The sequence below is a fragment of the Seriola aureovittata genome, chromosome 16 (assembly GCF_021018895.1).
Source record: "Seriola aureovittata isolate HTS-2021-v1 ecotype China chromosome 16, ASM2101889v1, whole genome shotgun sequence".
NCBI classification, from domain to species: domain Eukaryota; kingdom Metazoa; phylum Chordata; class Actinopteri; order Carangiformes; family Carangidae; genus Seriola; species Seriola aureovittata.
In genome coordinates, this window is record NC_079379.1 from 23,498,272 (window position 1) to 23,520,896 (window position 22,625).

General features: G+C 43.3%; 1 protein-coding gene across 9 annotated transcripts in view; it reads right to left on the reverse strand.

Moving 5' to 3' along the window:
• Positions 1–22,625, reverse strand: part of ptprua (protein tyrosine phosphatase receptor type Ua) — a 196,872-nt gene that overhangs the window by 55,392 nt on the left and 118,855 nt on the right. For all 9 annotated transcript variants that reach the window (XM_056398886.1, XM_056398885.1, XM_056398884.1 and 6 more), the window contains 6 exons: positions 21,896–22,189; positions 14,626–14,946; positions 11,309–11,418; positions 8,004–8,205; positions 4,954–5,056; positions 2,961–3,240 (listed from right to left, as the gene is read on the reverse strand). In XM_056398886.1, coding sequence (XP_056254861.1) covers positions 2,961–3,240; positions 4,954–5,056; positions 8,004–8,205; positions 11,309–11,418; positions 14,626–14,946; positions 21,896–22,189 — 1,310 coding nt within the window. The remainder of the gene's footprint in view (positions 1–2,960; positions 3,241–4,953; positions 5,057–8,003; positions 8,206–11,308; positions 11,419–14,625; positions 14,947–21,895; positions 22,190–22,625) is intronic.

Consider the following 22,625-nt stretch of genomic DNA (forward strand, 5'->3'; position numbering starts at 1 on the left):
CCTTTTTTAATTGGAAATCCATTTCAAGTGGATTCTCATCTCCTCTCATCGCGGAGAGTGACAGAAAAGTCATATTTACTCCCACCCGGGGGTTATTAAAGCGGCGGTAGGTCGCACGTCATGTGTCATCTTGTCCTCTGTCAAGGTGGGCTTTTTGGCCTTTTGGTACAGACACACTGGTGCCGGTCAAAGAAGAAATCTAATGCCAATCTTGTTAAGAAAAGGGACTTAAAGTTTACTGAAGAATCCCCAGTGGATTTCAGCAGCGTTTTATCGAATATGATTCCGGTATTAGATGTGCTTATCAAATACGAATCCTTCCTAATCCCTCACACAATCCATTATGGTTCAGGGTTTGTTTGGAAATAAAGTTATAAATAATGAAAATTCATAGATTCAGCTGAGATGTGTAATCATCCTCTGTTGTCCGATGGACAGAGACACTACAGTCTTGAGTGGTAGAACTAATTAATGTTTACAATCTAAAACCTGAAAGTAAGACGAGCCAAACGAGACACGAAATGTTGAATGAACGTTTCATCCGCACTGGAACAACATCCCTGCAACCCTGCACACCTTCAAATCCGTCACGGTGCGCACGTTGGCAGACTGTTGCAACATTAGCATTTATTAAAAGTTGTGTTCCCGCCCAGCTGACAAACACAAGTCCAATATTCTTCTCTCTCATATCATCTCTGGTCTCTTTCTGCCTCTGTAGCTGCTGAATGCTCCACTACTTGGTGCAGCTATAACTGGGAGATTTCAGTGACTGAAGCTGAGGGGGTTAAGGTTGTGAGGAGCTGGATCATTTCACCGCTGCCACTTGTAGTTTGGTTTTACAGAGCGGTTCGTCTCTCTCTAGCAAAGGACTGACACCAACCTTTGTCCATTGTTGTCTTAATAAGAGGTTATAATACGTCCTCTGAGCAGCGCTACGGCGTCAGGGCAGATCGGAGGCTACGGTGAGTCGCTAAAGTTGACAGGTGGTTAGCATGCTAACTTCAGTAGAAGAAGAGACACGAGAAAAAGGAGTTAACGTTGGTGATTGTTTCCACCTTTTGGAGACAGCTGTTGGTGACTAACAGAATGAGTGAATGAGTTTCTTCTAGACTGGTGAGTAAACAGCTGTTAATGCTAACGCTAGCTATGTAGCAGCAGCAAAACTTACATATAGCTCCTTTAATCGAAGCACTAGTTTGCAAACAAGTCTCATTTGGGAGTTTCATCAAGTGGCTTAGGCACAGTATTAAATTAATTAGCTACAGCTGATGCAAACTGTCATTTAAAACAATGAAGGTGGTGATAAGCCTGGCTGAAGAAGAAAGGTGTTCAATGTGAATTTAGCTGCTAATAAAAATAAAAAAAGGACAAGGACAGATAAAAGATTCAATAATAGATTTGCTAGTTTCGTGAATCTGGATCTGGATCAAGAACAGATCAGAATCGAACCCTTCCCAGTCCATTTGCCAGTGTATCCACTAAGTGAAAAACTAGGGAGAGTCTCACCAGATGATGAGTAATGAATGAATGCAAGGGAAGGGTAAATGAAATGGAAAATATCAGCATGCTGTTATTTTCACTTTCAGTGTAATAGATAGCAGTAATCTAGATATTTCTAAAGAGCCAAATGACTCCTGCAGACATGATAGAAAAAAAATAAAATAAATAAGCACTTGGAAATGTGTGCGTTTGTTTCCCGCTTGTGTGTTTCACAAGAAACTGGCAGCACCAATCATGCATCTTTCAAGCCCCACTGAAGGCATATCTGCCAAAGCAATTACTGTTTCAATTCAACGGCAGCTCGTGGTCCATAGAAAGACTCGTACGTCTAATTTTTCCAGGGTAATTGTCAAAATAATTCGTTTTTTTTTTTTTTGTGCCTTTCTCCCTGAGCAGCCCATCTCTCTTGAAACACAACTATAGTTTAGATAATAGATTGGATATGAAAATGTTTGCAGGACAAAAAAAGAAGAGAAAAAAAGAAAATCATCAACATGAATTATAATATTTAGTTTGTTGTGTCGGCTGATTTCTGTCTCCGAGCGGCTGAGCCAGCAGAGCTTCTTCCTCTTCATCATGGCTCAAGTTCACTGTTGATTTCAGATCCAGGCCGACACACAGCATGTTGGTGCTGACCTGGACCGGAGGGCTGACTGCCGGTCTTCCTGACTCTCGACGCCCCACCCAGATGAAAACTGAGCTGAATCCTCAAAGAGCAGCCAGCTCACTGATATTTAGATGAGAACCTTAAGGAAGGCGGGCACACATAAGCTGCATGTGTGCGTATTGATTTAAAGAACATTTTGCTTTCGCTACCTCTGTGCACGCTGGGCGGCACATTCCCCCAATTCATGCTTCAGTCACTTTTCCAATTGCTCAATGAGTTCCTTTTCAGATATTTCTAAGCCTGTGAGGCAGTGTTTGATTTTCCCTGAAGGGAAAAAAAAAAAAAAAGACTATTAAAGTTTTTAAAGAGCTTGAATGTGAAAGAATCTGACAACTGGACAATTACACAAAAAAATAAAATAAAATAAAAAATGCAGGAGCACACATTGTGTTCGGCAAGCAATTATCTTCTAAAAGCTGTTAAGATTAATTTGGCCACGTTGCCTGTGTGATGTTTTTGAAGTATTTTTTAAGGAGAAAAAAAAAAAAATTGTCATTGTTTGCCTTTTTTTTTTGTTTCAATGAGAAAAGATGCAACATTAACACGTCTTAGATTCACAAGCGGGAAACAATTGACCAAAAGCCGGTCCTGAAAATGCATAACATACATCAGCCCATTTGGAAATAAATAAAGCCTTGTTTATGCAGAGGACTGTTTCCTCTCCCAGAGTGCCTCCTGCCTCCTGACTCACTCTACACAAATCTAAATTGACTGACAAGGTTGCTAAAGCATAAAAGCAGCATGTCTGAGCGCCGGAAACAAAAGCCTTGTCGGGCATCTTAATAGTTCTTACCCCTCTGAAGTTGCTGGTGGCCTGGAAATAGATGAGGTAGTTCTTGGTGGGGTCCAAAGGGCTGTTCCAGTAGCCGTTGTAGGTGTGGTTGTCGCCCACGGTGAAGGGCGTGGCCTCGGGCAGACTGCTGGGAGCCAGCTCTGCCGTGTAGTAATGCGGCGCCCCTTTGGCCTGGGCCTCGTTGTGGGAGTTCGGTGTCGGGAAACAGTCGACGGTGCCGAGCTCCCTCCTCCTCACCTGACGGGACCCGTCCTCCTCCACCACCACCACCTGGTAGGCGCTGTGGGAGGACAGTGTACTTCAACACAGTACAAAATACACACCGGGTCTCATCAGTAACGATGTCTCCTGCCCTGATTCCTCGTGTGTTACTTTCAGTAACAGTTTGATCTTGTCGTCGGTGCAGGCAAACAAATCTCTGCCCTTTTTTTGCAGAATGTTCTGCGACCGAGCGACACCTGCAGAGTGGATTATCTGCTTCCTGTTTACACTGACTGATCACATGATCTGCCTTCTCAGGCGTGTCAGTAAGGACGGAGATTATTTCTGATACGGAGATAAAAAAGCTTGTCTGGACAGAGACGGTTAGTTTCCATCACACAACCCAAGTAGTTAGCCATCTCCATGACAACTATGCAGATTCCATCTGCTAATGAAGGCTGCGGGTCAGTAGGGAAATAACTTTCACACTTATTGTATGTCTGTTTTTTTATTTTTTATTTTGCTCTCTATCACCTATGGGCACAATTAAACGTAAATTTGCTGAAAAACTAACTGATCCAACACTGTACAATTATACCACTGAGATCTGGGAACAACAGGTGGAATAAAAGTTTCGCCAAATTATCAAAACCACTTTTACTTGGAGGTGAAACTTGGACGTAAAAATGGTAACAACAGGATGGAAGGTATGGCGGTTCAAAGTCGAACCAGGAAGCCAATCTTTTAAACTGTGATGGATGATGGATGTTTACAATAAGTTGGTAATAAGTAATAAGTTTACCATGCGTCTTTGTTTTCTCTTCCAAATAAGTTTGGCTGTTTGTTTCATCCTCTGTGATTTCTATTTGTGTTCCCAGATCTCAGCAATTAACTCGGAGAATACGATATAATATAATATAATTAACGACAGGAAATGATGGCCAAAACTATCAAACTAAGATCCAAGTTATATGAAACCGCAATTTCCCATTTAAAGAGTGAGTAAACACTTCAGAGGGAAAAAAACATGTTTTGTATAACAAATAGAGGGAAAAAAACAAACATAATCACAGTTGGAGTAGTGATGCAAGACACCACAAAATGTAAAGCTAGAAGTTTATTTTTATAATACATATAACTAATATATGTAAATTATAATGCGCGATATATACTATTTAAATACACTGTACTGTGTTTTAGTTACTATGTTCTGTAATATGCACCAAACATGATGAATTACAATTTCAAAATGCTAAATATCTATATGTATATAGATATACATAGATGTTTGATATTATCTTTAGTGGATATCGATATTATCACCTCAATAATCGTTTTTCTTTTCTTGCATAAGGCGAGAAATATCGCGCCCAAGCCTAATAGACATTACTGTATCTTTGACATCGGACTGCGGCGTCGTTACAGGGACGCAGGTTGTCCGCTGTGGTAAGTCAAGTTTCGGGATGGAAGTAGTGACAATGGTCAACTATTTATTTATGGTTTTCTGTCGGTCACTAGATCGATCAGGGCAGTCGGATGTTGAATAAATCCTGATGAGCCGCTCTGTAATCCACCCCCTGTAATTTATACAAAAACATTCAACATTTGAGTAGAAAACCTTTCGGCTTCTTCACACCTTGCTCTTAAAATGGCGTCTGCTATGCTACAAGCCGAAATAACTATTATCTGGTTCTCTACCTTCTTCTCTTTTTTGACAGCAGCTATAAATATCACAGCGTGGAGGAGCGCTGAATGAATGCTGGTGTAGGAGTGAAGCGTGTATTAGTTGTACCTGACAGGAGCTCCTCTCCCCAGCGCAGGGCGCAGCAGCACGGTGATGGTGCTCTCCGACTCACTCAGCGGAGAGGGGATGTCTTCATAGTCAAACACCGGGGCTGAGCAAAAGAATTGGAGCAGGAAAAATCAAAAAAAATAACAACAACAAAGAGGAGTTACGGCAGAGCCACATAAGTTGAAATACTGCTGAAGGAAACCAGAATTTAATTTTTGCATTTCCTGGGAAAGATCAAATATGTTTTGTTTAGACTTGAGAGTTTAAAAAGACACGTAGCTGCACTTCTGCTTGGATATTTTAGTAATTCATCCTCCCCTATATGAAAAGATACAGTGTGCCATCTTTATTCATTACCCGCACACATCCCCTGTGCACTGTAGTGTGTGGAGGCCTCCCACACAACGCCATTGACTGATGATGACTAGAAACAGCAGCCAACTACAGAGAAAACAAGAGGCCCTTATAATATAATTAGGACAGATCTCAAAGCTGCACAACCTCAGAAAAGCTCTGGGGACAATGAGGTTGAGTGTTCCCATCTCTGTTTACTACGGCGAGTGAATTAACTGCAGTATGTTGTGCAGCAAATGGCTATCCTGGTACAACAGATAAGCTGAAACAAAAAAAATAATAAAAAAAAGGCTCCAGAATGGAAGCGGAAATGTTTCCGCTTCAGACGCTTGTTGTAAAAATCTGCACGCTCACAGACACACGAGCAGCTGAGGTCTGCATTAAACATAGAGCAGCGTTTCAGCTGGTGCATCGTGTTAGGTGGTTAAATCCAGCATAAATTACGAAGAAGACTAACAGCGCGACATCACACTTCCATGCCTGAGACCAAATCGGTGTAGGAGCCGGTTGCCGGTTTTCCCGCTTGGCTCCTTCCAGACAACAACGCCCGGAGAGAGAGAGCGCCTGACACTGTAGGTTGAATGTTATACCTTGACAGCTGTCAGCCCACAGAGGCCACCTTCTCGAACCAGATGGAACAGGTACAGATAACAAGAACGGATGGCGAACGGGCAGCATTATCCACAGCGTGGTGTCGCAACAACAAAAAAAGAAAGTATTTATATATATTTTTATTCAGTAGAGCCCAAAAAGATATTTATAATAATTACACTGATATTTTTCAAATATTAACCTTTACATAGAGAATAAAAGTCAAACCAAGCGCTATGTTTTGCATCAGTAATAACAAGCCTCAGAGTCATCTACTTCCTGCAGAGCCCAGTGCAGTCACTTCTATCCATGTCTATTATATCATCCAAAAAATATTAAGTTATCATCATTATTATTATTATTATAAGATTATTTTGGCATTTGGATTTTATATGCTGGGACACATTTTACCTTTATTGAGAAGCTGCAGCTCCTGCCATTTGATCAGCTACTTCAGGTGTTTCTCTACGAGTGTTTCTGCACAAAAAGCAGCCACTAACTGACCAAAAGGTTCCTTCAGACTGATGAAACATGTCACTTATCATCCTTCCTAAGCAAATAATCGAAGTCCTATGACCTGACACCTTCATCTCTGTGTTCCAGAATCCATCCACATGATCATTTGCTCGTCTAAACAGATCCACGTGTGGTGGAGAAGAAAAAAACAGTCTGCAGCAAATGAATAAATCAGGCTCTTAAAGTCAAAACAATTTGTGCGGGTGATCTCCTTAATTGCGCTCTCCGGATGATAAATCCTCTGCACTACGTAACAGAACATGACTGACAACCCTTTAAAATATGATAAAATGTCTACTAAACAGGCTAAACTTGAATAGCTTTACACAAATGTAGCATCATAAGCACTGTCTGTCGCTAGTCTGTCGCTAACACTACAGGTTGAGCGTTAGCTTTGATTGAATGCAGTGAAGTTTCGCTTTGGACACACAGTAGATCTGTGGATGTATTTATTATCTTTTCCAAATGTATTATCTTCTGCTAATTAAGACTGACAGTCTACTAAAAATAAAGCAAAGACTGATGATGTATATATATATATATATATATATATATGTATATACGTCAAAGCGTATGTTTAAAACGTTGACAATATTGTTCAGTTCCATGTTCCATTCATATGTTTATAAAAATGATTTTTAGGACAGAAAGTAAGAAATTCAAGTTAGAGAAAGAGAAAGGTTTTTAAGGTTAGTGAATCGTTGGGTTTGTTCACGCTTACTCAACCTGAACTTCTGAGACACAAAATTCCAAATTCACACTTGAGATCCTCGACAGACGAATATAGACGTAGGTTATCTTCTGCATTTGAACAACACAGAAAAGACTCGGAGCAGCAGGTTGCTCGGGTTGCATCATGTTCCGAGCTCAGCTCTCTTAAGGAAGGGAGGAGGAAGTGACTTTCACTTTTCGCTCTTTTTCCCGCGGATTCCTGCAAAAAGCCAAATCATCCAGACACCGTACTTACTCCTCATACGGTTGCTGGGAAAACATCACTATAGCATGTGGTGTTTCATCAGAGTAAACACACTGTGAGTAGTGAAACAGCCTGCAGATCCCCCATTTGTAGAAAAGAGTGTTTCACATTCCCCACAGATGCATTTTTCCAGTCTCAAGACTCAAGATCCATACCTGCAACCTTTTCACTTGCAAACGCTGCTCCTGTAATTTCTGAGCTGCTGTGTCGCCTTCGAGTGGTAAACACAGCCTCCGTTTGCAGTGATGTTGGCTGAATAAAGCTGTTTTCAGCCAAACCGTTCAAGCTGAACATTCGTGTTCTCTACAATTCAGGTCTGCATCAAACAAAGGCACAGCAGGTCTGCTTGGCTGAAGGAAAATGAGGATCATTTGTCTATAGTCTAAAAGTATACACCTAATTTAATTAAGAGCTCTTCAAAAGGATGGAATTACAAGTCATTACTTCTTTGCTATAGTCAGCGCTTCCTTTGAGTTGAGAACAAGGTTTTTTGGGGAAATACAAAGGTTATCTTGAGGCGTTGTTGTCAACCTCGACCCAATCACAGCGTACACTCATGCACCGACAGCTGATCAGACCACAACAACTGCAGCAGTCTGCGCAAAGGCCTCACCGGAGATGTTGGTGGTGATCTCGGTGAGCGCCGTCTGGCCAAACCCCTTGGCGGTTCGGGCGCGGACCGACACCAGGTAGGTGGTTCCGGGATGCAGGCCGGAGAACATGTGGTAGGTCTCGTTCCTCAGTTTGGACACTGTGCGGCGAGGACCCGGCACGTTGATGCCGGGGTCCGACGACTCGATGCTCTGGTAGCTGATCTGGGGACGAGGACAAAACGACACTGAATTAAAACAAGAGGGAGAGTCGACAGCCACGCTAGTAGCTTGCTGAGGGTGAAATTAGGCCCAACGTCACGTTGAGCTAAATGCTAACACCGGCGTGCTAACATGGTCTGGATGACAAAGCTAGCATGCTGGTGTTTAGCAGGTATAATGTTTACCACCTTAGTTCAGCTTGTTAGCATGCTAACATTTTGCTAAATACCACTAAAGCTGAGGCTGATGGGAAAGCCATTTGTTTTACGGGTATTTAGTGCTAGAGGAAAAGTCAGAGGGTCACCAAAGTTATTACAATTGATGGAGGATTTGCAGACACATGCAGACTCTCGGACAGGGTCAGTTCGGGGTAAAAACTCTGGAACATAAGGAGAAACTCAACAGGAGGCGCAGGTAACAAAACACAGGTGTAACACATTAGAGGCATGGCAGACAATCACCATGGAGGGGGAACAAGACAAAGACAGGAAGTAAAAACAGCAGAGGACACACAGGGAAAACTACTTCAAAATAAAACAGGAAATCAACAAAAATCCAAACTTAACATCTAATCAGAGTCCAAATCACTGGTTGTTAACTCTATAAGCCCATAGAAGAGTGCACAGTATCTGTGATCTGCTTTACTCAGCGTATAGTTTTCTATTCACACCTGGAAGATTGAATTTCACAGGCATTTTATTTGAAACTCTCTCTTGAGAGAAGCACCTCTCAATTAATCTTAGGACTCCTGTAAAAAGATGTCACCTCTCTGCTCAGATCTAATAAATCTCACGCTGCAGTTAGCCGCCGATAATCAGACTCTGTGTCACACTCTTCCTCTGCGCCGCTGTTGGCCTGATTTTACACAGTTTTTCTGGATTAGACGATAAAGCAGAGAAAAACAACGAGACGTACTGAAGATGACAAGTAAGAATGACGACCAGCGTGATGTTGTGTGTTTTGTTGCTATTTGATAAATGTCTTTAACCTCAACCAATTTCATTTAAACTTTTTACTCTCAGGGTTTCATGGCGTTTCACTGGGACAAGCTTCAACCCCCCCCCGTGACCATAATCATTTTCAAGAATAGATGAATAAACAGATGGGTGACATATTTGTTATTGTTTTATTATGTGCAAACTTTTCAATAACGTAACTCATTCTCTTGTTTTTCTGCCTCTCCTGACAGGTTTTATATTTCGTACAGGTAAGTCTTCTTGTGATGTAATTTTGTAATGTTAGTTACCACTTTGCAATGTCTTTGTGTTGAATCGTATTGTTTGTTTAAAATATGTTTACATACAACTATAATTGGTGACAGAAAGTCTTTTGTTAAAAAAAAAACAACAACAAAAAACCAAAGAAGATTGGAAGATTGTTAATGTTGTATAAAGTGAGATTTCCATTTCTTCTTTTGATTATAAAGCAGGTCTAGGTTCTATAAAAATACTGAAAGTATCAAAACAACAACAAGCTTGAAGTGAGTCTGACGTTAAGCTGGCGATCGTTGGAAGTCAGGAAGCCAATATATCATTTCACATGGATAGTAATATTAGAGCCCCGTGGGTGTAGTTTGTTTTATTCTGAAATACTGGAGCAATTTAGTCCAAATTTGACCAAACCACATGAGCAGGCTTCAGTCCATTGCCTGTGGTTGTCACTCAGAAACTGTCTTCCTGTAAGAAGAGAGGCTGACACAAAACCCCCTGTCGTTTCATTGAGTTTCAGATGATTTTTGCTACTTAAAATCATAAATATATAAATCTGTCGACATCAAAACTTCATATAAGACATTGGAAAAGTGTAAAAAATTGTCCCTTTAATGCAAATGTCTGTGTATATATATATATGTGGTGCTACAGAGGGGAAGAAATACGAGATCGACTGGCGGTGTTTTCTAGTGCCGAGCGAAGTCAGAGGATGAGCTGTCACACAGACACACACACACACACACACACACTCCCATCTGCACAGTCAGTGTATCTGTTGCTAGCTAGCTTAGCGTTGCAGCTCATGTCTGTTCTGTTGTTGCATTGGTCCAGCAGAAAAATGAGTCCATATAATGTATGGATATTGGCACAGAGGAGAGAGTCAGCGTCGTTGCTGCTGCTCAGATCAGAGAACCTCAGCTTCACTGACTGGGCGACTGGATCATAGTTGTTTCACATACAGCTCCTGGAGTTTGCAGATAGCCAGCGCTCCTAAAACGACCACAGCCGCAAAGGTTTTACTCAAGGGTCAGGGTTCAGAGGACTCAACCCATCATGCAGCTTTGTGCTTGCAAATACAGTTCGTCAAGGTTTGTGTGAGAGTCAACAGGCGCCGTCACATTTTCTTAACCAACCAATATCGTTATCAGATTTTTGACTCTCAAACGCGGGTGCTGGATTAGATCTTAATAATCCGTCATGCCTCGTGCTCTGTTGTACATCCAGAGCAGTAGCAGTGTGGAGGTTAGAGGCAAGCGCACTTCATCTGTATTCGTACCTACGTTACGGTATCATTCAGTCGGCTGCCAAGTTCCTCGCTTTCCAAACTTCAGCTCGTGAATGGAAACTAGTTTCTCTGCCAATCAGGCGACCCGAGCGGATCTCCGCGTGCACTTAAAGAAAAAAGCCATGCTGCAAAGGTCTACGGTTAATATGGGGCCTTCAATAATTAATTAGAAACATTTAAAGTTGCCCCCTTGTGGAGGCATCTCTTAGGCAAATAAGTAATTAGAATGGTTGTCCCCCATGTAATTACAGCCTGAAGTCTGTGCCTCAGCTTCATTACCATATGAACATGTACAGTAAATCCCATGAACTGTGAAAAGTGGGTCCTCCCCACTCTAGTGGCTTAGGCTCATGTGTGCTACGAGCATTTGGGCAAGAAACAGGAAAAACAAGCCCGGGGAGAAATCAAAGAGGGGGAGCAGAGTAGTGTTTAAAGCCTGCAGAGGAGACTTTCCCTTGATTTGAGTCTTTATACCGAAGGAGGATGAATAAAATAGATATTGGCAAGGGTAAAATAACATCCTACACCTGGAGAGGATTAGCGTGTGATGCAAAGGCAGCTGTATCGTTTGGATTGTAGATTTTGTTGCGTGACTAACGAGGTATCCTACCTCGTACTGTGTGATGAGACCATTGGGCTCGATGGGCTCCTCCCACTTCAGGAAGATCATGTCATCGAGCGGGGTGAAGGTCAGGGACTCTGGAGCGATGCCGCCAGGAACTGCAGCGGGGGGAAAAAGAAAAACAACCTTCTCTGAAACAAACACTCAGCTCCGGTCTCGAGTTAATGGACTCTTGTGCAGGCATGCCAGGGGGTAAAAACACCTTTGACAGAACGAAAAAGCACAGGGGCCGGGGGAGGGATGGAGGAGGACGAAAAAAACGAAGGCGCAGAGAGACAGAGCTGAAGGGAGGTGATGAAAGGAAACTGTGGACTGGCTTGCTCTCAGCCCTCAGGATGAATTGAGATTCTGGCTTCTACTGTCTGATAATAGAGCACCGTGTCTTGGAGGATGACAGTCGATTTTTCTTCCTTAGCACCTTACTGACAAAGAAACAGCAAAGTAATCCAACCTGTGAACTACCAGAGATCCTTCTCTGCATTTTTTGGGGCTTAATAAGATGCATCTGCTTAAAGGAGAACAGATAGTTTTTGAGTGCAGGACAATTTACTAAGTAATAAATAATCGTCCTTATTGGATTCTTGGCTCTTGGTGATATTAGCATTAGCATTCACAAGTCACGAGATGAGAATTAAAAAGGATCTAAATCTGAGAGAGTCATTGAAATAATATTTGACTACGTCTGATAGTTCTGCACAGGGAAGTAAAAAATAAAAAAGTTTTCATAAAACAGGCTTTGAAGCAGCAGGGACCGCTCTCTCTCTCTCCACTGTACCTGACTAAAGTTGGGATGGATAATGAGAGACTGTGGATTATAAAAAAATAAATAAAATAAAATAAAAAACTGGTGCTCACCTGAAGTACTTCCAAAATAAACCTGGCTACATCTGTTTTGAGTGAATCTTATTTCCATTATAAAATGTAGGAACATCCAGTAACGCCCCCGAACAAAAGTGTGATGTTTTAAATAACACACAAAGCAGCTTTTACACAGCCTCCCTTCTCTGTTAAAGAAGCTAAATTATGGAATTAAATATCCACTTAAGTACAAAAGCGATTGTTGCTAATAGAGGTGTCATGTCAAAGGAATAATAAAAAAAAAAAGATCCAGTTTTCTCACATTTAAAATCCATTTCCTCATTATTGCAAGTTTCTGTTTCTTAGCAGAACTGCTGTAAGAACGGGCGGCATGTGTGAATAAACCAGCGCTCCACCGATTTAGCTTCGAGCTACAACACTGCTGGACTCACCTTCACAGTTTAAAAAAGAAATGTTTTATTTCACACATTCTTCTTCCTTCTCCAAACCCAGCACCCACCTTACCCATAATGCAACTCTACTGCAGACAGTTTGGGATATTCAGGTATGTTATGCTAGCAGCGGCTAATGTAGCCTTGAGTCGCTAGCCTCAGGCTGAGATATGAGCCGCTGTAAGGAGACGGTCCGGCCTACGAAGCCACGAGAAAAGGCTTTTAACAACGGGAGTATTCACCTACACCTGTAAACACACTGTGATGTCACGGGGCGCCGAGGCATATATTTGCTATCCAACCCCACCTTTACAAATTATCATTTATAAACTCCCCATAGAATCTAATTGGTCCTGGAGTAAATAACAATTATAGCAGAACACAATTATATACTTATAATATATACTGTTGGCATTATTATCATTAAGTAACACTGCACATCGACTTCTGTTTCGTATGTAATTCTACAAAAGTTAATGTTAATCTAACATGGGTCGTGGGGGGGGGGGTTTGTTGGGACAGTTTTTCTGCCCCTTGTTGTTGTTGTTGTTGTTCACCTTTGTTTTCTCTTCCTTTACATTTGTCTGACCGGCAGTTTGTGTTTTTTTTTTTTACAACCCGACTGCTCGTGTTTCTCGTCCTGTCACACCTTCTTTTCGGTGATGTCCCTCTCTTTCTGGATCTCTGCTCTCCGTCTGTGTGTAAGATGTGACTGAATTACCGAACGCTTGATCTTGTAGGAGACAACACCCAACTTCTTTGGCCTGTCTCTCTGCATAAGAAGCTGAAGCTGAGGTAGGCAAAGCGCCCCCCCCCCCAAGAAGAAAATGCTGCTGCATCCATGAATCCATGACAGCCAAGGCTGCTCCCACCAAGCGGCAGAGACACAGCGTAAGCAAAGCGCTACACCGCTGTTTGATTGTTGAGCCCAATAGGAAACAGGCAGGAGGAACTGTCACCGGCTGCGGCTCAATTACTGTAGTTGTGAAGGTGATGGCGGCTCTCCGTGTGACAGGGGGATTGGGGACTGTCAGGTTGTCAGACCGCCATTCAGTGGCTCAAAAAGCAAAACTTTCCATCGGTGTTGACATTCAAACTATCAAGTAAAGTCAGCGCAAAACAATCAGGCTTGTTTTTTGACATATAATGTCTAACTTGTCACTTCCTGACCAGTTAAATCTAATAAATAAAATTAAAACACCATTAAAACTCTCTATGTTATTCCATTTATGTAAATGTGTTTCCTTCTGCCCACAAGACAGCAACGTGTGGGTTGTAGATAATTAAGCGCACTCCCTGTTTCTCTCCCGTATCTCCTCCACTGCTTGTTATTTTCGAGTGTTGCTGTAAAATTGAATGCAAAGCGATATTACTTTTTTTTTTTTTTTTTGCAGAAAACCAAAATGAATTTTGAAGATGCAATAAAAATGCTGCCAGTTTCATATCATAGCTGCCATTCCCTCTCACTCTCTCCGCCCGGTCAAGAATATCCCTGAGTGGCTTTCAATTACATTGAAAAGTCTTGCTTATTCTACATAACAATAAGTGTTTGACCTTCTGTGCTTCCGCTCTCTGGGAATTTGCATTAGAATGTGTCTAATCTGCTGATGTACACAGGAAAGTATTAATACAAAGATAAGCAAAATCATTTTGCCATTTTGCTAGCGGCCACGGCCCGAGCTGATTACTGTTCCACTGGTCTCCATTTAAAAGGCTGATCTTCCATTTAGTTATGCTGATCCAGCTTATTTTGTAAGTCAATATTTGTGGAGGGGTTTTTTTTGTTTTTCTCCGCTGGTACTGGATGACTAAAGGCATGGATTTGTGTAAGCAGAACACAATAATTATCTGAGCATGAAGGAGTGTGCATAGACAACTAGGAATTTAAGAAATTCTGAGGCCTGAGCTGAGTAACTATGACAATACAGAGCTTCAGTGCACACATAAAAACATCCCTGTTCCGCATAGTGATGGCGCTGTGCGGCACAGAGGTACAAAATGCACGTCTTGTATCATCCAGGCTTCGCTGAGGAAAATGAAAAACCGCCCACTCACTGTCCTCTTCGGTCTGGAAGGTGACCTCTCTGCTCTCCTTCTTTCCTTCAGGGTTGGCGAGCGCCAGCCGGACGTGGACGGAGCGGAAGGGCGGCAGGTCTCTCAGCGTGAAGTGAGACGTGTTGCGTTCCACGGACAGGCACTCTCTGACGGTGGCGTTGTTCCCTCCGCTGCCCCCTGTCGGCATGGAGTAGCGGTAGCACAGGGACAAGGAGTAGGTGTGACAGCGGGTGAGGTTGTAGCCCAGCGGCTCCCACTGAAGGGCCAGCAGCCGCGGCTGGATCTCTGTCGCCGTCAGGCCCCGCAAGGCGCGCATGGGCTCTGTGAGGGACAGAGAGCGGAGATTACATCAGTGCAAACAGTGAGCTCATATTTACCAGCTTGTGTAAAAGATACCAAAGGGATCAGAGAGGAAACACTGTGAGGAAGAAGCATTTTGTTCCTCTCGCTCTTGTAAAGTAAAGAAATATCCATATTTAAAACCAAAGCTACAAACTGGGAAAATCCATGAGTCTGCATGTGAAATCTAAAACTAAAACATTTGAGATAACAGATCCATCTGCTGATGTGAATATGAACTTTATCTTTTACAATAAATGTAGAATTTTCTTGACTTTTGTCAATACAGAAGAGAGTAGAAGCAATATTGTAAGAAAGATGAAATAAAAATAAAGTCCCTGAGCAGTCGCTTGTTCCAAAATGACACACTGGTTAATCAAAATTAGTTATACCACATTGTACACATTTGCCAATGAAGCCCATGAGATGTGGTCGAAAGCTAGTAAAAGTGTCCCAAGCTAAAGAGTGAAGTTTTAAAGCAGCAATAATTGATTTTATTGGCCGCTCGGGGAAGAATCTGAAGTCACGTTGCCATGGTTTAATATTGTCATGAGGTTAGCGTTAGCAGTAGCAGTCACTGGCATCGGCATGAATTTGGAGGCTCGTCTCTGGAGACAAATTTAAGTCCAATCAAAGTTGTTTTGGTTCTGGTTTTGGTCTCCACTTAAACTCAAGAAGAAGAGAAAAATGTCTGCCTCTATAACTGCTAAATGCTCCACTATGTTCAGCAGCTCGTCGCTAACTGTGTCTGTCTGCTGTTTCGTGTATCGCACACAGAGCAGAGGAGGTCTTTCACTATCAACAGCTGCCTGCTGGGAAACAGGACGATGACGGTGATCCAAAAAAACGCCACGCAGACCTAAAGGGAACTGCAGAGTTGCTGATAATTCTCTGCGGGTTCATCTCTGCAAGCGAGCCCTTTAACATTACACATAGTTATTGGATCCATTAATATAACAAGACTCGGTCAGATCCTAGTATATGGCCGGACTGCGTCGTAGGTTATTTGCATTCTGCCTGGAGTCAGCTGGTTTTCAGGCTTTTATCAGTTCGCTGCTCTCCTCCTCCTCCTCCTCCTCTCTGTGCTCACACATATACGGCGTTTTAATACAGCTGAACTCTCAATAAAGCTGTTTTTCACTTACATGTTTGTATGTTTCTGTCGTCAGACAGTGGAACGAGTATGAAACATTGACCCACTGAGACTACGTGTTCCCCAACGGTTACTTCCTGCTGCTAAAATGCAGATTCTTATAACCGTGACATCGTCTGAGAGGAATCACCGTAGACCTTAAGTTACAGACTGTGCTGTGGCTTTGGATGTTTCACATCTGTGTGAGCTGCTGCGTGGTCGAGCTCAGAAAGGTGTGTCTGCGGAGGGAAAGCCTGACCTCATGTTCGAGGGGTAACACTGCCGACTCCCTTCTACAGGAAGTAGCTGAGGTTTATCCGAGAAGTTGCTAGATTTGTTGCAGGGTTTGAAGTCGGTTAATCCGACAGCAAAGTCGTTAATTGGCAACGCTGCTCGTTTTCACTAACAACCAGTGGTGTCACCTTATCACTCAGGATATCCGTCAGTCACTCAGCGACAGGTGAGTCTACAGGGCTGGAACTGCTGCTGCAAGTCAAAGCCAAAAATGCTTTTTACATGAGGGGGAATCTGCAGGTTGATGTGATTGTAATTCATAGCCAGTAGTTGATGAGGGAGTTGTTGACCCACAGGATGAAGTTAGGGCGATTTAAGTAGAGTTAAGTAAGCATGAGATTGATGTATCTATGCAAAGATTGCACTGATCAACAGGGATTTACTCATCGATCTACACTCCAACCATCTCCTCTGGTCATGAGCTTTGACTGAAAGAATCAGTTCACAAGATGCAAGGATGTCCACGTATGGAGAAGGACTGTGGAGGAGAACCACTGTTCGTTTACAATGAACAGAGCCCGCTGAGGCGCTCGGGACTCCTGCTCAGGATGCTTCCCTGACCGTAGCACGCCGGAGGGAGCGCGTATCCCAGCCAGCCTCAGCCTGCCTCCAGATCTCCCGACAGGATGTGCCTGGAGGAGACAGATGTCTGGCTACTTCGCTGCCACATCCACATCCGCATAGATAAGCAAAAAGAAAATGGATAGATGGAAAACCGTGATGAGTTTATCTCTAGTCAGAGGGGATGGGATGCTTGTTTTCTCCTGCAGCACAATTTTGTGATTGATGTTGACAAAGCAAGTGTATATTTAACCGAGAAAAAAGTAGGCGGTACAGTTTAAGAGAGGATCACTGATGGGGGAAAAGGAAGCAGCAACAGTTGCAGCTTGAGGTTAGCTCGAGGTGAAAGGAAGAAGTAACAGACAGTGTAGTACTGTCCTCTCTCTTAACGTCAATGAGGGTCAGCGGGAGACCGCTGCATGGCTCTGGCAGAGCGTCATATGTGAACAGACGGTGCCTAATTACTGCTGTCATGTGTGAATGTTGTGATTGCAGATGCCCATGTCCCTGTCACGCAAAATGTCCAGTTTCACACTGGGAGGGGAGGAGGGGGGTTATTTCTGTCCTGTAGCCTGTCCTGGATCTACTGCTGAGACATCAGATAAACCGAGAGGAGGGCAATGCCTTCATCATGGCGCGGACCGGCGGCTGGACCGGTGGAAGCGACAGCTATAGCCCCGCCGCATCGCTAAACATAGATCAGAGCCGCTACCAGAAATAATGAAGCAATGTCACGGAGGAGACATGGGCTCTGAGGGGGACAGAGGTGCGACCGCAGAAGGAAATGTCTTTAGAGTCCTCGCTGATTTGAAAGATGTTTCGCTCTCCCAGGAGGGAAGTTTGGCTGATTTGTGTTTTCACAGCTGATATCTACACAAGCTAAAACCTCCCCAGGGAACAGCAGCGATCAATCATAGAATAAAGATTTAATTAAAAAAAACAAAAAAAAACTGTATCATACCCTTCGTGTCACTGTCTGATTTTTTTTTGGCAGTGTCAGGCCCGTGTAACCGTCTAATCCAGCTAAAACCAGGTCTGCCACCAGAGGCTCGCCGACTGACTGTTCAGTTTCTGCTCCACATGCCATTACTCATCATTACAGCGGCACTGCAGCAGGCTGCGTCCTGCCCTCTCCACCCTCCAGTCCTCCACCAGTCCTGCCCCAAACTGACATTCAGCTTGATTAGCCTAATCAAAGGGATTAGCCTGAGGCACGGGGGGGAGGGAGGGGGGAGAAGGAGGGATACGGAAGCTGGACAAGAGGTGAGTAGGGGAAGAGGGGAAAAAAAATGAATGAGGGAGACTCCCCGTGGGGTCTGCACATTTCATCTCAGCCTCCTCATCTTTAACAGCTGCCTGAGTGAGCTGCCACCGAGGCCTGCCGCTCCCGCCAGGAGCCATGTTGGAATCATGATGGACTATCGCTGCACGCCCTCATACTAACCACTGACACCGCACCAGCTCTCCACTGCTGGAAGATGAGTTTCTGCAGGTGTCAATATGTTGAAATTCAACTTCTAGGATTTAAATCGTGTCGATGGAACAAAGAACTCCAGATGTCGTTACATGAGTCTTTAAGCACTTTCAGGATAATTGTATCTTATTATAACTTTAGTCTTACAGGTAAAAGGAGTCTCTCGTGTTTCAGCCGCTCCGCTAATGGAGGTCGGTGCTTTCAGTGGCCTGAACAACTGAACCCGAATGAAACACCGGAGCACACGAGTCAGTTTAATGATTAGGTGCAAACTTTAGTCTTTAGTGGCTCCACACGCTCGTGCAATCGCTGTGAAACAATTCTCTATTCCAGATGCAGAACGCCAATTTCTAATGCTGCAAAAAACAGTCTTCCGAGGATTTGACAAGCACTTGATTTTAAGTAAACCGAGGCCTTCAGATGACCGGGCTGACAGTAACATACATACTGTACTAACCAGTTTTCAGCAGGATCACGTCATTCTCCCACAAACAGAAAAACACGGCATCAGAAAAAGGTGCTATAATCTCATAAAAATTTCACACAGGAAGCGTTAACGCTACGGCACTTGAATGGCACATCCCCAAAACCGCCTGTCGGTCGCCACACCAGAAGCATAGACACTGGAGAAAGAAAAAATGGGCACGTCATTCGTTCAGCATCCGAGCCGGGCCTCCGTGTGGCCGGCCGCTCTGGACAATGGCGCCAGGGGAGGGAAAATCCTCCGCACCGGTAAGTATGAAATGTCACACTCTCAACGACTGTCCAAAAAAGAGGAGTCTTCTCTGTTAAGAGAAACGTCTCTCTGTGACACATTAGGAAGACAAATTCATCCAGAGTTTTGTGTCACTGGGCCTCCGCTGTCTGCCGCTCTCTCCCCGGGGATGAAGCTTCAGATCTGAGCAATGGGAGTAGACAGGAGGTGGGCGAGTGGGAGACACTGATGAGAGTGGATCAAAGAGTGTGGCAGGTGACAGGGGCGTCATGCTGTCTTCTTGACAGAGCGGCGGGGTGTCTTTTTTCACCCAGACGAGAAGCACCGTGGGTAAAACACAGATGAGAGATGGCGAGAAGGGTCCGGCCTCCGCCCGCATGTTTGTTCCTCACGTAGCCAGAACCTTAATAACACGCAAGCTCTTCAACTGGACTCTCCTCCACAGCGAGGTTCAGACCAGTCGTGTTAACCGGCAGGTGTAGCGCCTCAGCTCGGCATCCTCACACGCAAACGTTTGCGTTTTATTACGGCTCAACCATCAGACACCTGCCGTGGCGCAATCACAACAAAACACACCTTGTAGGCAAACTACAAGCTGTAAAGTGACGCGCCAAAAACGGTTTGATGCAGTTTCCAGCTGCAGCTCGCAGCTCGGGTGAATCTGGGAGCAGGAACAGACTGTGAGTTCTGAACTGCAGGAGGAACCAGATGGGTCTTCTGTTTGTTGCGTTGTGCCGGTGCTTTAAGTCGTCTGTTTGCTGTTTGCACTGGTGGTGTCACAGTGACTCATCAAAACGTCACATGTATTATTACACTTTCTATTTAGGGCTCAGACTCTCCCGCTGACATTTTATTCCGAGACATATTCACTGACTGAGCAATAAAAAATGATTCAGTATTAAAAAGATTAAATAACTAACTAATCAATTAGTCATTCAACTAATAATAAACAATGGTTTTGAACTCTTTGCTCTCTGCTTTATTGACAGGGTTTTGGCTTTGTCTCTGTGCATTAACTGTAAGTTGCTGCTCAGAAATACTAAATAAAATAATAGCTGTTTTTTAATTCCCTTTTTATCTCTGTAAAGCACTTTATTAAGAGAAGTGCTGTATAAATAAAGTTTATTATCATATCAGTTCATTTCCATGAGAGGTACTGTACATATTGTGCGACCGTTTTAATTTAAGAAACCCAAATTGCATTTTAGTTGTTTTGTTTTTCTGCCTTCATGTGCACAGGTACGAACAGTATATGTTCTGTCAAACAGGACTGAGAGTCTGCAGCCACGTTACTGTCTCTGAGGCTGTACTTCACACAGTACTGTGTACTGACTGCACTGACCAGTTTCCAGTTACCAACATTTCTCTGTTACTCGCTGTGCATTTTGCTGCTCTATCTTAACCCTGTTAATTTAGCTATTTTCTTCATTACGGCGGCTAATTACGCGCTGTGCATTTGAACTTGCACCAGTCGAGCTCAAGCCCTCACGGCTCTCTCCCACAGTTGTTTACACACTGTTCAGATCCGCCGGTTTCTTTAGCTTAGCAGTTAGCGACGGCTTCTCTCAACCTCCCTCTCACTCTCCTGCTCTCTTTTCTCTTGTTTATAATCTCCATCTAAGTCTAGCGTGTTAGCATGGTGAAAAATTGCTAATTAGCACTAAACACAAAGAACGACTGAGGCTGATGGGAATGTCATTAGTTTTGACCATATAATTAGATGACATTCATCCTGGGGGGCAGACATAAATGTCAGAACCAAACTGTATGTCAATCCATCCAATAGTTATTTACATATTTCAGTCTAGACCAAAAAGGTGGAGCAACCACAACATGTATTCATAGTAAAAGGCAGAAAGCAAATATTCATGCATTTTATTACTAGTGTTGCTTTTCTTAAGTTTTGCTACTACAGTTCCCATAATGCAATGGCAGGTGTAGATGCAAATATTACCATGGAGTCAGCAACTGGTTTTTCTTTATGTTTGGGCAAATCATCACTATGAAAAGTCATGCTACATTAGCTTTTAGCGGCTCCTGCTTCCACAACAGACACTTCTATCAAGAAACATGACACCTGTGCGCCTCACACAGTCGTGTTTGTGTTGTGAGTCTGAGAAAACGAGGTGTGAATTCTGTTGCAAGTTGTGTTAATATTCTGTTTCCCCAGCTTCTCGAATGTGCACATTTGCTGCTTCTCTCGGTTTCATATTATCGTAAATTAAATATCTTCTGCTCAGACAAAACCTTGTCACCTTGGATTTTGAGAATGTGTGATAAGCATTTTTTTTTCTCTCCACTTTCTGACATTTATAGACTAAATGATCAATTTAATCCCTTCAAAAATAATGATGAAAATAATCGTCCGTTTCTGCCATAATTAAGTCTTCACATCATTTTTAATACATTCAAGTTTTAGCAATATTTCATACAGGAACAATATCTGGAGGCGAGAATATTGTCAGTGACCGAGGAAAACCTTAATGCAGGGGTGGAGCTTAGTAAGGATAAAATTAAAATTGTTAACTCCTCAGTATTAGCTTCCTCCTCTCCTGCCTTTTTAACCAGGCTTTAATCTGAAAAAAAAAGAAGCTATTTAAGTCTCGCCCACTGAGGTTTAACTCAACCAATGAGATTATTTCTGGTGCCAGAGCAGCTCTGTCTCTGTGTTTGTAACTAAAGCTCCAATTTGCTTCAGTGCCACAGATCTTATCTAGATTTTTGGATGAATGATTCGATGATTGATCTGACTCACCTGCACACTTTGTCCTGCTGATCAGAGGCGGCCCAGGTGCTCCGGTGCCCCCCTCCCCGGGACGGGTGAGCAGGACGCTGATGCGGTACTCTGTGTCCGGCTCCAAATGCCAAACCTTATAGGTGAGCGAGCCCACGCCGTGAGTCTCCGTCCACGTGGACTGGCTGGCTCGGTACTGGATTTCCCGCCGAATGACCGGCCCGTCCCCCACGATGGAGTTCGTGTTGAGCTGGATGATCAGATAGGTGGGGCCCGCCCGCAGGAGCTGAGGGGGTGCAATCGGAGTCGGGGGCACTACAATAAAGAACATGATGTCATGATATATCTGAATGTATAATCCTATTAGAATAAAGGTTTTCGGTGCTGTTTATACGTGATAACACGTGGAACAACAGAGGAATGCAGATGAAAATCTGTCCTTGAAAACACTGATGAAAAACAGTCAAACGCTGCAATTTCCAGCAGAAAAGAACCACATCATGAGAGCAAAGGAGACGTCAAGGATTTCTGTCATGGATTGTCTCTTTTTTGTTTTATAGTTTCAATAACATTATTTCTGCTCTGCTAGAGCAGTGAGTCATAAAAATCTTTTAATCACATCAGGATTATAGGAGAGAGAGACACACACACAGAGAGGGGGGGGCAGACAGAGAGATAGAGAGAGAGAAAGAGAGAGAGACACTTGAATGTTGATAATTCTTGATCATTCTGAATAGGAGCTTATTTGCAT